This window comes from Dipodomys spectabilis, unplaced genomic scaffold (genome assembly GCF_019054845.1).
Source record: "Dipodomys spectabilis isolate Male_0828 unplaced genomic scaffold, ASM1905484v1 ptg000411l, whole genome shotgun sequence".
Classification (NCBI taxonomy): Eukaryota; Metazoa; Chordata; class Mammalia; order Rodentia; family Heteromyidae; genus Dipodomys; species Dipodomys spectabilis.
This window is the reverse complement of record NW_024871088.1, coordinates 585,054-599,179: the sequence shown is the minus strand read 5'-3', so window position 1 is coordinate 599,179 and position 14,126 is coordinate 585,054. Positions and strand designations below refer to the sequence as shown.

Sequence of the window (14,126 nt, the reverse complement as noted above, 5' to 3'; positions counted from 1 at the left end):
TGGAGCTTGAACTCCGCCTGGGCACTATCCCTGAGCTTCTTTTGCTCAGGGCTAGTTCTCTACCGCTTGAGCCACAGCCCCACTTCTGGCCTTTTCAGTTTGTGTGGTGCTGAGGAATTGAATAACCAAGGCTTCATGCATGCTAGGCAAGTACTCTACCACTAAGCCACATTCCCAGCCCACTACACTCAATTTTACAGGGGAGCTAATGATTTCAAATCAAGAACAATTCTTAGCTGAACTGAACAACAATGGTCACAGGACATCGGATTTGGTGGCTTTGGTTTGAGATAAATACGGGTAAAGTGGCACACTAGAATAATTTGCAGGTCTCAAGACTTCAAGCTGGAGGGCTGGGAAGGTGGCTCAGTGGTAGAGCACTTGCCTTGCATGCTCAAGGTCCTGGGTTCGATTCCTCAGCACCACATAAGCAAAAAGAAAAAAGCCGGAAGTGGCACTGTGGCTCAAGTGGTAGAGCGCTAGCCTTGAGCTGAAGAGCTGAGGGACAGTGCCCAGGCCCAGAGTTCAGGCCCCACGACCGGACCCAAAAAAAAAAAAAAAAAGACTTCAAGCTGGAATTGGAAATGTGGCTTAGTGGTAGAGTGCTTGGCTTGCATGCATGGAGCTCTGGGTTCAATTCCTGGTACCACATAAAAGTAAATTTTAAAAAACCCTTCAAGCTGGAGGTTAAAATTTGCAGTGAATGAACTGTCCATTTTCACCATTTGTGTCCAACTCCAGAGTCCCCCATCCTCCATTCTTCCTGTGTGGATTTGTCATACATTTATTTATTTATAATTAATTATTCATTTGTTTTTGTGCCCATCTTGGGGCTTGAACTCAGCCTAGGTGCTCGCTGTCCCTGAGCTCTACCGCTTGAGCTACAACTCCACTTCTGGCTCTTTTGGTGGCTAATTGAAGATAAGAGTCTCACAGACTTGTCTGTCTGGTCTAGCTTCAAACCACGATCCTCAGATCTCAGCCTCCTGAGCTGGTAGGATTATAGGCATGAACCATAGATACCTGCCTGACTGTAGTTTTATTTTTTTAATTGTGATAAAAAAATATATAACAAGCCAGCTCAGGCAGGAAAGTCCCTGTGAGGTTTTTTTTTTTTTTGTCAGTCATGGGACTTGAACTCTGGGCCTGGGCGCTGTCCCTCAGCAATTCAGCTCAAGGCTAGAGTTCTACTACTTCTGGTTTTCTGATAGTTTTTTTTGGACGTGTGTCTCATGGACTTTGCAGCCTGGGCTGGCTTTGAACTGGGATCCTCAGAACTCATTCTCTCGAATATCTAGAATTACAGGCACGAGCCACCAATGCCCCGCTTTCCCATGAGATTCTTTTCTTTGGGGTGGGGGCGGTCATGGGGCCTGAACTCTGGGCCTGGCCGCTGTCCCTCAGCTCTTCAGCTCGCGCCAGCACTCTACCACTTGAGCCACAGCACTACTTCCGGCTTTTTTCTTTTTGCTTATGTGGTGCTGAAGAATTGAACCCAGGGCCTCATGCATGCAAGGCAAGCGCTCTACCACTGACCCATCTTCCCAGCCCTCCCATGAGATTCTTATCTCCAATTAACCACCAAAAAACCTGAAGTGGAGCTTTGGCTCAAAGTAGTAAAGTGCTAGCCTTGAGTGAAAGAGCTCAAGGACAGATGTATGTGTGTGTAACAAAATTGATTAATGGAATTTTGTCCATTATGCATCTAATGTAGCATTATACAACTAACCAGAACAGGTTCATCTCTCAGAAAAAAATCCAGACCCATTAGACACTCACTCTCCACTATCGTCCATCCACTTTTTTTTTTTTTTTTTTTTTTTTTTTGGGTCTGGTCGTGGGGCCTGAACTCTGGGCCTGGGCGCTGTCCCTCAGCTCTTCAGCTCAAGGCTAGTGCTCTACCACTTGAGCCACAGCGCCACTTCCAGGTTTTTTCTTTTTGCTTATGTGGTGCTGAGGAATCGAACCCAGGGCCTCCGGCATGCAAGGCAAGCGTTCTACCACTGAGCCACCTTCCCAGCCCCGTCCATCCACTTTTTGACAACCATTACTCTTTTCTGTCCCTGTATATTTGCCTATTATGTAAATCCAGTTCAGCAGAAGGAACTGGATGTGGTAGTGTGTGCTAATTCCAGCTATAGTAGGAAATAAAAATAGGAGCATTGCAGTCCCATATTTGCCTGTACAGGAGGTAAGGTCCTATCTCAAAAATAACCAGAGCAGAAAGGGCTGGAGACATGGCTCAGCAATAGACTATCTGCCTAGCAAGTATGAGGCCCTGAGTTCAACTGCTTGTACTGCCAAAAAATGCATATAATTTATGGTCTTTTGTGTTTGTTTTATTCACTTTAGGCCATTTTCAGAGTTTTTCCATGTTGTACCATAATTCATTCCTTAAGATAGTTGAATAGTATTCTACTGCATGTGTGGACCCCATTGTATTGATCCATTCATCTGTTAGTAGATATTTGCCTTACTTCGAAACCTTGGATATATGAGCTGGGAAGGTGGCTCAGTGGTAGAGCGCTTGCCTTGCATGCCTGAGGCCCTGGGTTCGATTCCTCAGCACCACATAAGCAAAAAAGAAAAAAGCCGGAAGTGGCACTGTGGCTCAAGTGGTAGAGCATTAGCCTTGAGCTGAAGAGCTGAGGGACAGCGCCCATGCCGAGTTCAGGCCCCACGACCGGACCCCAAAAAAAAAAACAACAAAAAAACCCCCGAAACCTTGGATATATTGAATGGTGCCATTATGAATATTTTTGCCTGTATATTTTTTTCACTTTTTCAGCATTGCTGGGTTCTAAATTCTATGTTTAACCTTTTTTTTTTTTTTGCCAGTCCTGCGGCTTAAACTCAGGGCCTGGGCACTGTCCCTGAGGTTCTTTTGCTCAAGGCTATATCACTCTACCACTTGTACTGAGTAATCAAACCCAGGGTTCCATGCATGCTAGGCAAGCATTCTACCACATTCTCCTAGCCCTGTTTATCTCTGTGTGTGTGTGTGTGTGTGTGTGTGTGTGTGTGTGTGTGTGTGTGTGTGTGTGTGTGTGTGTGTGTGTGTGTGTGTGTGTGTGTGTGTGTGTGTGTGTGTGTGTGTGTGTGTGTGTGTGTGTGTGTGTGTGTGTGTGTGTGTGGGTCTGGACAGTGTCCATGAACTCATGTCCTTGGTGCTCAAGGCTAGTGTTCTACCACTTTGAGCTATATCTCTACTTCTGACCTTTTCTGAATAGTTTATTGGAGATGAGTCTCATGGACTTTCCTGCCCTGGCTGACTTTGAACAACGATCCTCAGATCCCAGCCTCCACTTAGTATTGCTGGTGTGAGCCACCAGCACCTGGCTCTGTGTTTAATCTTTTGAGGAACTACACACTGTTTTCCATGGTGGTGTTACTACTTTGCTTTCCTGTCAACAATCTGAGGGTTCAGGGGTCCCTATATCCTGCTCAGTACTTGTACTTTTCCTATGTGTTCTCATTATGGTTTCAATTTGCCTTTTCTTAATGGTTAATGCTTTTGAACATCTTTTTGTGTGTTTGTTGAGGATTGTTGAGGATCATTTTCTACCTGTCTCTTCCTTTATTTATTTATTTTTGGGTAGTCGTGGGGCCTGAACTCTGGGCCTGGGCTCTGTTCCTCAGCTCTTCAGCTCAAGTCTAGCATTCTACCACTTGAGCCACAGTGCCACTTCCAGCTTTTTCTGCTTATGTGCTGCTGAGGAATCGAACCCAGGGCAAGCATTCTACCACTGAGCCACCTTCCAGCCCCTTCGTTTATTATTAACTAATTTGTACCAGTCCTGAGACTTGAACTCAGGGCCTGGGCACTCACTGTTCCTGAGCTGCTTTTTCTAGTGTAGCATTCTACCACTTGAGCTGCAGCTCCACTTCTAGCTTTTGTTTTTGGTGGTTAATTGTTTATAAGAGTCTCACAGACTTTCCTGCCCTGACTGGCTTCAAATCGTGATCCTCAGATCTCAACCTTTTGAGTAGTTGGGATTACAGGCATGAGCCACTAGTGCCTGGCCCCCTTCCCTTCTTGAAACCAGGAGTTCTAAGCCAGATGCTCACCTCCAGGGATTCTACATGTCACATCACTTCCTCCAAGGTGCTAAATAGACAAGTAATGGTGACTGGCTGCTAAAGGAGATTTAAAGAAGCGTGGTCACACCACAGGAAGTGGCCAAGTAAGCATCCCAGCCTGCCTTTGAAAGGGAAACACGTAAGATTTAGTTGTTTTTTTCCCCCCTTTTTGTACTTTTAAAATAATTATTATTGATATTATTTTTGTTCTAGTCCTGGGTCTTGAACTCAGAGCCTGGGCACTGTCCCTGAACTTTTTTTTTTTTTTTTATCAGCACTTTACCTCTTGAGCTACAGCTTCACTTTTGGCTTTTTGGTGGTTAATTGGAGATAAGAATCTCATGGGTTTTCCTGGCTGGGCTGCCTTTGAACCTCGATTCTCACATCTCAGCCTTCTGAATAGCTAGGATTACACACTGGCGACCGGCTTAAGATGTTATTAGTGAGTACTTATACAAGGATGTTGCAAGTCCGTAAGTCAGGCTATGATGACGCTTCTTGAATAATGTCATCCCTCTCAGGTTTAGGTTTAGATACAGGAAGAACTGGGGCATTGAGGACAGAGAGTCCAGACATTTAAATGGTGGCCTGCTTGACCATTTTCTCCCCTCTGATTCTGTGAAGGGCTGAGGAGACGCTGCTCTCACTTGAGGACAGCATCTGTTCCCAGGAGAGGGTACAGCCGCCTCCTTGTGGCTGTTTGCGGGGTGAGCGGTCCCTTGGGGCTCTGCTGATCCCTTCCTCAGCAGTGCTTTTGGTTCCTGAGAATGATGTTATAGATCAGTCCTGTCTTTCTGGAACACCAGGTGACTTCAGAAAAGACTGAGGCAAGGAGACGCATGTAACATGGAGGCATTTTATGCTTCTGGTGAGCTTGTTCAAGTAAGGGAGTCAATACTTTTTTGTTGTTTAATCTTTATTAAGGGCTGGGAAGGTGGCTCAGTGGTAGAGCGCTTGCCTTGCATGCATGAGGCCCTGGGTTTGATTCCTCAGCACCACGTAAGCAAAAAGAAAAAAAGCCAGAAGTGGTGCTGTGGCTCAAGTGGTAGAGCGCTAGCCTTGAGCTGAAGAGCTGAGGGACAGCGCCCAGGCCCAGAGTTCAGGCCCCATGACCGGACCCCCCCCCCCCTCACACACACACCAAAAAAAATCTTTATTGGAAGGGTGAGGAGCAGAGGGTTAATTACATTAGTAAGGTAATGAGTACATTTGTTTTCGAATACTGTTACCCCATCCTTGTTTTCTCCTGGTCAATACTTTTTTTCCCCCTCTAGTTCTTGATGGGACTTTGACTCATGGCCCTGTGTATCCCTCACTCAGCTTGCTTGCTTATGGCTAGCACTCTACCACTTGAACCACACTTCCAGCTTGGCTTTTTGGCTTTTTGATGGTTAATAAGGAGGGAGAATCTTCTGTCCTATCCCCTAGGAATGTGGGAAACCACCCCCCTCTTCCACTTCCCCCCAGCTGCACATGTGAGTCCTCCCTTCTCTGGATTACCCTGCAATACACACCTCCACCAAGACCCCCTCCCGCTCCACCTCTCTGGTTACTCCCAGGCCAGAAAGCTTGAGCCCTCCTCTGCATTGCCCCGCCCACCTCCCAGGCTGGCCACCGCCCCCACAGTCCAGGCAGCAGGCTGTCCCTGGCAGCCTAGGCTCACACCTCGGAGAGGAGGGGTGCAGCCCACAGGGACCTCACTCACACCAAGTGGTACAATGTGGCAGAGCTGCCCTCTCCCACCTGGCCACGGGCTGCAGGGTGCAGGGTAGGCACAGGCGCTCTGTAGACAGACCAACCTAGGGTCCGGCAGGCTCTGATGCTGCCTCATCCCTGGCCCACTGGAGCCTGTGTTATCCCCTGACACCTCCCCTCCATAAGGGCTCTCCTTCCTCCATGGCCTCAGACACTGAGCCAGGGGAGGTCAGGGGTCACAGTGCACTGTGGCTACCCACAGTCATTTCTGGGAGTGAGCCATGGGGCGTGCACCAAGGGGATGAAGAGAGTATGGCCCTGGCTTGCTTCCCAGAAAGAACCACACCCCAGGCTGTGGCTTGCTAGGCCACCTTCTGTAGGAGAGTGGAGACTGTGGTCTGTTCCTTCTTCCCAACACGCCATTCCTTCACCTGCATCCCACACCTGCTCCCCAAATTCGGACGTTTCTGATCCTAGATCATTAGCTTGCTTGCTTGCTTGCTTGCTTATTTATTTATTTATGCATGCTTGCTGGTCCTGGGGCTTGAATTCAGGGCCTGGGAGCTGTCTCTTAGCTTTTTTTTTTTTTTTTTTTTGGGTCCAGTCATGGGGCCTGAACTCTGGGCCTGGGCGCTGTCCCTCAGCTCTTCAGCTCAAGGCTAGCACTCTACCACTTGAGCCACAGTGCCACTTCCGGCTTTTTCCTTTTTGCTTATGTGGTGCTGAGGAATCGAACCCAGGGCCTCGGGCATGCAAGGCAAGCGCTCTACCACTGAGCCACCTTCCCAGCCCCTCTCTTAGCTTTTTATTCATGGCTAGCACCACTCTGCCACAGCTCCATATCTGGCTTTTTATGGTTAATTAGAGATGAGTCTCTTGGATTTTCTTATCTGGGATGGCTTTGAACCATGATCCTCACATCTTAGCCTCCTGAATAGCTAGGATTACAAGTATGTGTCACTGGTGCCCTGGCCTTTTAATTATTTTATTTTACTTTTTGTGTGCATTGGTCCTGGGGCTTGAAGTCAGGGCCTGGGCTCTCCCTTGACTTTTTTTTTGCTAAAGGTTGACACTGGACCTCTTGAGCCACAGTTCCACTTCTGGCCTTTTGGGGCTTAATTGGATAAATGTCCTGTAATGCTCTTCTGTAAGTTTGTAAATTTGGTCTTAGTAATTTAACCTAAAATAGAAATAACAATTGGTAATTGGGATAGCTGCCTTGGCATTCTGAATGCACTACCTATGCAACAGGTGTATCCTAACACCCACTCAAAACCACTGCTGTGAACATCCCTGTAATTAAATTCAGATAACATTGCCCAAAGGGTCTGATGAACCTTTGTTTTTTCTTTTGGTTTGGTGCTGGGGCTTGAACTAAGACCTAGTCATTGTTCCTGAGCTTTTATGCTCAAGGTTGGCAGTCTACCATTTGCTCCATTTCTGGCTTCTTGCTGGTTAATTGGAGGTAACAGTCTTAGGACTTTCCTATCAGGGCTACCTTTGAACTGTAATCCTCAGATCTCAGCTCTTGAGTAGCTAGGATTACAGTTGTGAGCCACTAGCACCTGGCTGATGAGTCTTTTCAAGAGTCTCTGTAGCTACTGACAAATCCTCTAGCAGTTAATGGTACGTCCAGACAGAAGGAAGGGGTTGGGATGTGGACGATCCAGGGCTCAAGTGTGCATGGCAAACAGGCCAAGACGGTGTACCTAAGCTAGCAAGCAGGTCCCAAGGCTGTTCTGGGAGACTGCGATTGCTAGGGACTTTGTGTATATGTGTGTGGGGGGGATTTGAACTCAGGCCCTTACACTTACTAGACAAGTACCACTTCAGCCACATCCACTGTGGGACTTTATTTTGATCTTTGTATCCCCTTATCTCCTCAGTGTGGTATTTTGTACACTTTTATTATGGGAAAGAGATGTCATAAGTGTGAGCAACATTGTGCAAGAGGAAGGAGCAGTGGGTGTGAACAAACCTTGAGGCTTTACTTGACTGTCAGTTCACTAAGAAAGGTGGAACAGCTAGGTGCAGATGGCTCACGCCTTTTATCTTAGCTACTCAGGAGGCTGAGATCTGAGGCTCATGGTTCAAAGCCAGCCCAGGCAGAAAAGTCTCGCTGAGATTCTTATCTCCAATTAACCACCAGAAAACCAGAAGTGGAGCCATGGCTCAAAGTGCTAGAGTGTTAGCCTTAAGCTAAAGGAGCTGAGGGACAGTGCCCAGGCCCTGAGTTCAAGCCCCATGACTGACAAAACAAATAAAAGGCAGAACGATGGCCACATGGATGACCAAGGCCAGCGTGGTCCCTTCTGAGGGCACTGGAGATGACACTCACTGGGAACTGGCAAGGGATACTAGGGACTGAGTGGGCTTTTCAGGTGTGAGAACTTCTGGATCATTGCAAAGGAGGTAGGTTGCACTTGATGAAGGAAACATTTTTTTTTTTAATAGTGAATGTTTTCTGACAATAGTCTTGGTTATTGGCAAGTGGATTCCTTCTGAGCTATTCCAAACTCATCCTCAGCCTGACTTCTTGATATTGCCACAAAAAATAATTTGGGGACCACCAAGGTAGAGACCACCTAGTATATTCTTACTGCAACACTCTTATAGCCATTTGCTTGCTCATTAAACTTGGTCATTAATGTTTTTTGGCATTCCTTCAAAGCAAAGGATGGATTCTGCTACATGCTTCTGCCAAGACAGATGTCCACCCCCAAAATAAGTTTTCTCCCTTAAACGTATTTTGTGCCAGAAATAGTCATTTTCCTGGAATAAGTTTCTTTCTAATGTCCTTACTCAGTTCCCAGAATACATTATCTGGGCAAGCAGCAGGTCAGCAGGAGAGAGATTTTTTTTTCTCTCCCCCCCCCCCCCCCCCCCGTCTTTGGTCATGGGTCTTGAACTCAGGGCCTATACACTGTCTCTGAGCTCTTTTGAACAAGGCTAGCACATTGAGCCACAGCTCCACTTCTGCTTTTTGATTGGTTAATTGGAGATAAAAGTCTTATGACAGTTGGGTACTGGTGGGTCATGCCTGTAATCCTAGTGACGCAGGAGGCTGAGATCTGAGGATCGAGGTTCAGAGCCAACCTAAGCAGGAAAGTTTGAGACTCTTTATCTAAGTAACTACCAGAAAATGGGAAGTAGCACTGTGGCTCAAAATGGTAGAATGCAAGCCTTGAGCAAAGAAGCTCAGGGACAGTCCTCAGGTCCTGAGTTCAAGCCCCAAGACCAGGCTGTCTTCAAACTACAGTCCTCAGATCTCAGCTTCCTGAGCTAGGATTACAGGCATGAGCCACAGGCACGTGGCCCTCTTTTTTCTTTATACTTAACGTTGTAGCTTGTGAGGGATTGTAAGATTTAGGAGCAAAAATAGTACTTAGATGCTTTTACTTGAGCTATCCATTATTTTAGTGTTTGTCTCTGTATTCCTTTATTTTTTTCATTCTTTCATTCCTTTATTCCTTTACTATAAGGCTAGCACTCTACCACTTCAGCTACAGTAACACTTTGTTGTTTTTTTTTTTTTTCTGTGATTAATTGGAGATAAGGGTCTCACAGGTTTTCCTGCCTGGGCTGGCTTCAAACTGTGATCCTCAGATCTCATCTTCCTTTGTGGCTAGGGTTACAGGTGTGAGCCACCAGTGCTATATACTATTTATGATCAAAATCTAGAGATGACTTTAGGGATGGATCAGGCTGGTAGGGCTGGTGCCCAGGGCATTGAGGACCTGTACCTGCCTACTGGGGGATGGAGAGAAAAGCCTGGAAGGAAGTATGTCCATAGGAAGTATGTACATCCCTTGAGACCATTGGTGATTTTACTTTTTCTTTGTTATTTCTATGGTTTTCAAACATTCTACAGTGAAGTTATTTGCTGGTCCTGGGGCTTGAACTCTGAGCCTGGATGCTGTCTTGAGCTTTTGCACTCAAGGCAAGGGCTCTACCACTTGAGCCACAGCTCCACTTCCAGCATTGTTGTTGTTGTCATTGCTGTAGTTTAGTGGAGATAAGAGTCCCACAGACTTTCCTGCCCAGGCTGGCTTCGAACCACAATCCTCATATCTTAAGTGTCCTTAAGTAGCTAGAATTATAGGCGTGAGTCACCAGTGTCCAACCCAAATGGAGTTTTTAGAAAGGTACTTTTCAGAACTTGAAATTTTTTTTGGGGGGAGGAAGAGATGATAGAAACTTATTTACAAGGACATAATGAAATAGACAAGTAATTGGGTTCCTCTGGGCTCAGAGAAATCATGAGCAGTTGCCAAAGTCCCACCTAGGACTCTGTCTGAGAAAGAGGGGTGGAAGGAGGTGATGTTATACGAAAGCGTGCCAGTATGGGGATTTCTCATTTGCCATAGCCACAGAGCGGGATTCCTCTCCCTTTTCATTTCCCTACCTTGCCCCTAGGCAAAGCAGCCTCCTCACCTCTTTCTGTCTCCCTCCTATTTGGGGAAGGTTATTGGAGTTTGGAGTGTGTACTTACTAGGCGGGTCCTGCTTTTTGCTGGTTATACTGGAGGCAGAGTCTTGGGCTTTTCTGCCTGAACTGATCCAAGCAAGCCTCTGGAATAGCCAAGATCACAGACTTCAGCCACCATGTTTATCTGGTACGACATAATTCTTCAGTTTGCACTCAAGAAATTCTCATTCTTGCAGGACACTTTCCATGTCACTCCAACCCTGAGGGCTTTCCTGGCTCCTGGTTTTTCTTTTCCCTCCTTTAGTGTTTGGGTATTTTCTAGAACTTCCCCTCTGAAGTGCCACTTTCTCGGTCTTTTCTCCTGAGTTTCTCCTTGGATTCCTTTGCTGCCCTTGGCCTCGGCCCAGGTCAACCAGTCCTTACCTGTGCCCTGATGAGAAGCAGGTGAACGGGAGGTGCCAGAGTAGAGAAGTGACTTCGTGGCTTCTGTCCCTCACCTAAGGAGGACCTAAAGGGTCTTTCTGCACCCAGTGCTGCAGAAACTGCGGCCAGGCTTGGTCCAGCTTTCTGTTGAGAGTGCCTTGCTTTCATCCTTTCCTACCCTGGATGTGCCTAACCCAAGCTCTTCCCAGTCCCGCTTCCATCTTGGGCCCTCCCCTACCATGGCCTCCTGCCCCTCATCCCTGCAGTGTGTGGCCTCTCCTGGCTCACACTTGACTGAATGGAGACAATCACAGCTTCCCTTAAGGTTGCTAGCGACTCACATCGGGGATGTTGCCTGGAACTTGGCACAAAGCAAGCACATAAGAAACCATGGTGGCTTTCTACGTTCGCTTCCTTGCCACGCCTTGCAGCTCTAGGTGTCCTGTGGGTCAAAGTGTTTTCTCTTCAGCAAATCAGGGGCTACAATGAGGACACACAGAACGAGTTTTGGGGCAGCTTGCTCTCCCCTGACCCTGCCTGCTCTGGCGAGAAGATGCTTGTTGATACACCTGGCCCATCCTTGTGCCTTCACATTGGTTGAGCGCCATGTAGAACTCGCTGCACTGCTTAACATGGGTCAGTCATGCTCAAGGGATTCTTGTGCTGGCTCTTCTGGAGGCTGGCTTGGTCTCAGTGCTGCCACAGTACAAGCAGGTCCCAGTGGGAAGGAGGCAGAACAGTTGTAGCTGTTTTTTTTTTTTTTGGGGGGGGGCAGTCCTGGGGTTTGAACTCAGAGCCTGGGTGCTGTCCCTGAGCTGCTTTTGCTCAAGGCAAGTGCTCTATCACTTGAGCCACAGCATCACTTCCGGCTTCTTTGAGTAGTCTTATTGGAGATAAGAATGTCATGGACTCCCCCGGGCTGGCTTCAAATCTCCGCCTCCTGAGTAGCTAGGGTTACAGGTGTGAGCCACCAGTGCCAGGCTTGTCGCTGGCTTTTGCCAAAGGAAGGACTGAAAGATGTCCCAAGGTGAAGACAGAGCCTCCTCCAGACCCAGGACAGAGACCAGGTCACTCTGGCCTTTGTGTGGGGCCCAGTGATTCCCCAGATAGCACTTGTGGGGTAGAGGCAGACAAATGGCGTTTGCCTGGGAATAAGGACACTAAGAGACTGGCATCCACAGGTGGAGAGCCAGTCCCCTGGGTGCTGATTGGCAGCTCAGGGTCCTGCTGGCCTTCCCGTCCACAGAGGGGAGGAGCCGGCCCTTGAGGGTTCTCACAGAGCCATGTCTCTGCCACAGGTGAACGGGAAGGAGCTCTCCAGGCTGTCTCAGGAGCAAACCCTAGAGGCCCTGCGCGCCTCCAAGGAGCCCCTGGTGATCCAGGTGCTGAGACGCAGCCCCCGTCTGCGGGGGGACAGCTCCTGCCATGACCTTCAGCTGGTGGACAGTGGCACTCAGACCGACATCACCTTCGAGCATATCATGGCGTTGGGCAAGCTGCGCCCGCCCACCCCACCCATGGGCATCCTGGAGCCGTACGTCCTCTCTGAGCTGTGAGTTGCCCACAGGAGGGCCCCGGGCCCTGCCTCCAGAGGCGCCACTGATGCAGCTCTAGCCATGGCAAGGAGAGCCAACTCGGTCTGCCCCTCTTGGGCAGGGAGCAGGCTCCTGGGCCTCCCACACTTGACCATGGCAGCCAGGGGGCTCAGAGAGTCTCAGCGCCAGCCGGCCAGCCTGCCTGGGACCTTGCTGTTCCTCCATCTTCTTTCCTCCTCTGCCGTCCCATCGTCTCTGCATCACTCCTTGAATCTTCTCACATCTCTTGTCTGTCCCATTCCTCCACCTGCTCTGAATTTCCTCCATCTCTTCAGCTTCTTTCTTTGGTCCACTCGGAAGAAGGGCCTTTCATCCAGGCCTGGTGGGCCGTGATCATGTGAGTGCTGACTCCTTCGGACACAGGGCGATGGCCTGAGCAACCTCCTATGCAGAGAGGGAGGCCACAGGGCCGTGAGCAGCCACACTTAGCTTTGGGGCAAGGCAGGCAGCCCCTGGAGGCAGAGGGGTGCCTGTCTGTTGTGCGGAAGGCCTCCCATGCTTGGGGAACTCCTGGGGGTGCTGCATGAGAGGGACCAGTGTTGGGGGGGGGCAGGTGGGGCACCTGGAGCTTTGGGGAATGCAGTTCCTGGCCTGGGGGGTGGTGAGGCGGGGAGAGCTAGGCACGCCTGCGTGCATCCTCAATGTGGACCCCTGCGCACTCCAGAGGAACATTCCTAGTTCTTCTGATCACGTTGTGAAGAAGTGGCGTAGGGAGGAGGTAGTACCTGGCCATCTACCCTGGAAACTGCCCCAGAGCAGGGTTCCATGCCGAGTGCACTGGGGCTGGTCAGCCTAGGGCTAGGGCACCACAGGAGCCAACGGCCTGCCTGACCCCCCACCTTCTCCTGGGCAGCCCCCCCATCAGCCATGAGTATTATGACCCGGCGGAGTTCATGGAGGGCGGCCCGCAGGAGGCAGACCGTATGGACGAACTGGAGTATGAGGTGAGCCAGCCTGGAGGCCGCACAGGGCCTGCAGCCAGCCTCAGGAGCCAGTGCAGCCCTGCTTTCTGCAGCCCTGCCCAGGCCTGGCTCCCGCTGCCTCCAGTGAGCACCTGGCTGAGTTAGGGCGGGCGTGGGGGACGTGTGGTGCGTTCTGTGTTGGTGAGTCCTCGTCCCGTGCATGGCTGTCCTGTGTGTCCTGCGTGTACGTTGTGTGCGGCTTGGGTATTTCTTGGCACGGGAGACACTGAACACTTGCGCCATTTGGGATGGTAAGAGAAGGAAGCCCTCAAAGCCAGGGGCTGGACTCTCAGATCAGGTGACTGGAGGGGGAGGCGAGGGGCTGGGCTGAGGCTGCTGCACGCTGCAGGCCTCCTTGCTCACGTGGCCTGGGCCTTTCTACCTCTGCTTCCTCCCATACCCCATGTGGCAGGAGGTGGAGTTATATAAAAGCAGCCACCGAGACAAGCTGGGCCTGATGGTATGCTACCGCACAGATGACGAGGAGGACCTGGGCATCTACGTCGGAGAGGTATGGAGGTGGCCGCTGAGCACTGAGAGGGCCTGAAGAAGCTGCCATTGTCTGCCTGGGGCTTCCAGGTGTCGCAGTAGGCTGTTAAGTGAAGTTCTTGTCCCTGAAGCCTGTTGCTTCTGTAGGCAGTCTCCTGCACGTCTAGGCCCAGGCTTTGTTCTCTCCCAAATGCTACAGCCAGCCCCTCCAGGACCTCCATCAACAGTTTCCCAATGAAGCTCATCTCTCTAGCCAGGTGCTGGTGGCTCACACTGTAATCCTAGCTACTCAGGAGGCTGAAATCTGAGGATTGCAGTTTGAAGCCAGCGTGGACAGGAAACTCTGAGATTATCTCCAATTAACCACCAGAAAACCAGAAGTGCAGGTGTGGGTCAAAATGGTAGAGACCTCATGGACAGCACCCAGGTTCTGAATGCAAGCTCCATGACTGCC

General features: G+C 49.6%; 1 protein-coding gene across 3 annotated transcripts in view; it reads left to right on the top strand.

Moving 5' to 3' along the window:
* Pdzd4 (PDZ domain containing 4) overlaps positions 1-14,126 on the top strand; it is a 28,585-nt gene that overhangs the window by 10,937 nt on the left and 3,522 nt on the right. The window contains exons 2-4 of one of the 3 annotated variants that reach the window (XM_042667543.1): positions 11,925-12,160; positions 13,075-13,165; positions 13,596-13,694. In XM_042667543.1, coding sequence (XP_042523477.1) covers positions 11,925-12,160; positions 13,075-13,165; positions 13,596-13,694 — 426 coding nt within the window. Of the gene's footprint in view, positions 1-11,924; positions 12,179-13,074; positions 13,166-13,595; positions 13,695-14,126 lie in introns of all 3 variants that reach the window. The other 2 variants (XM_042667542.1, XM_042667544.1) reach the window with 2 other exon arrangements.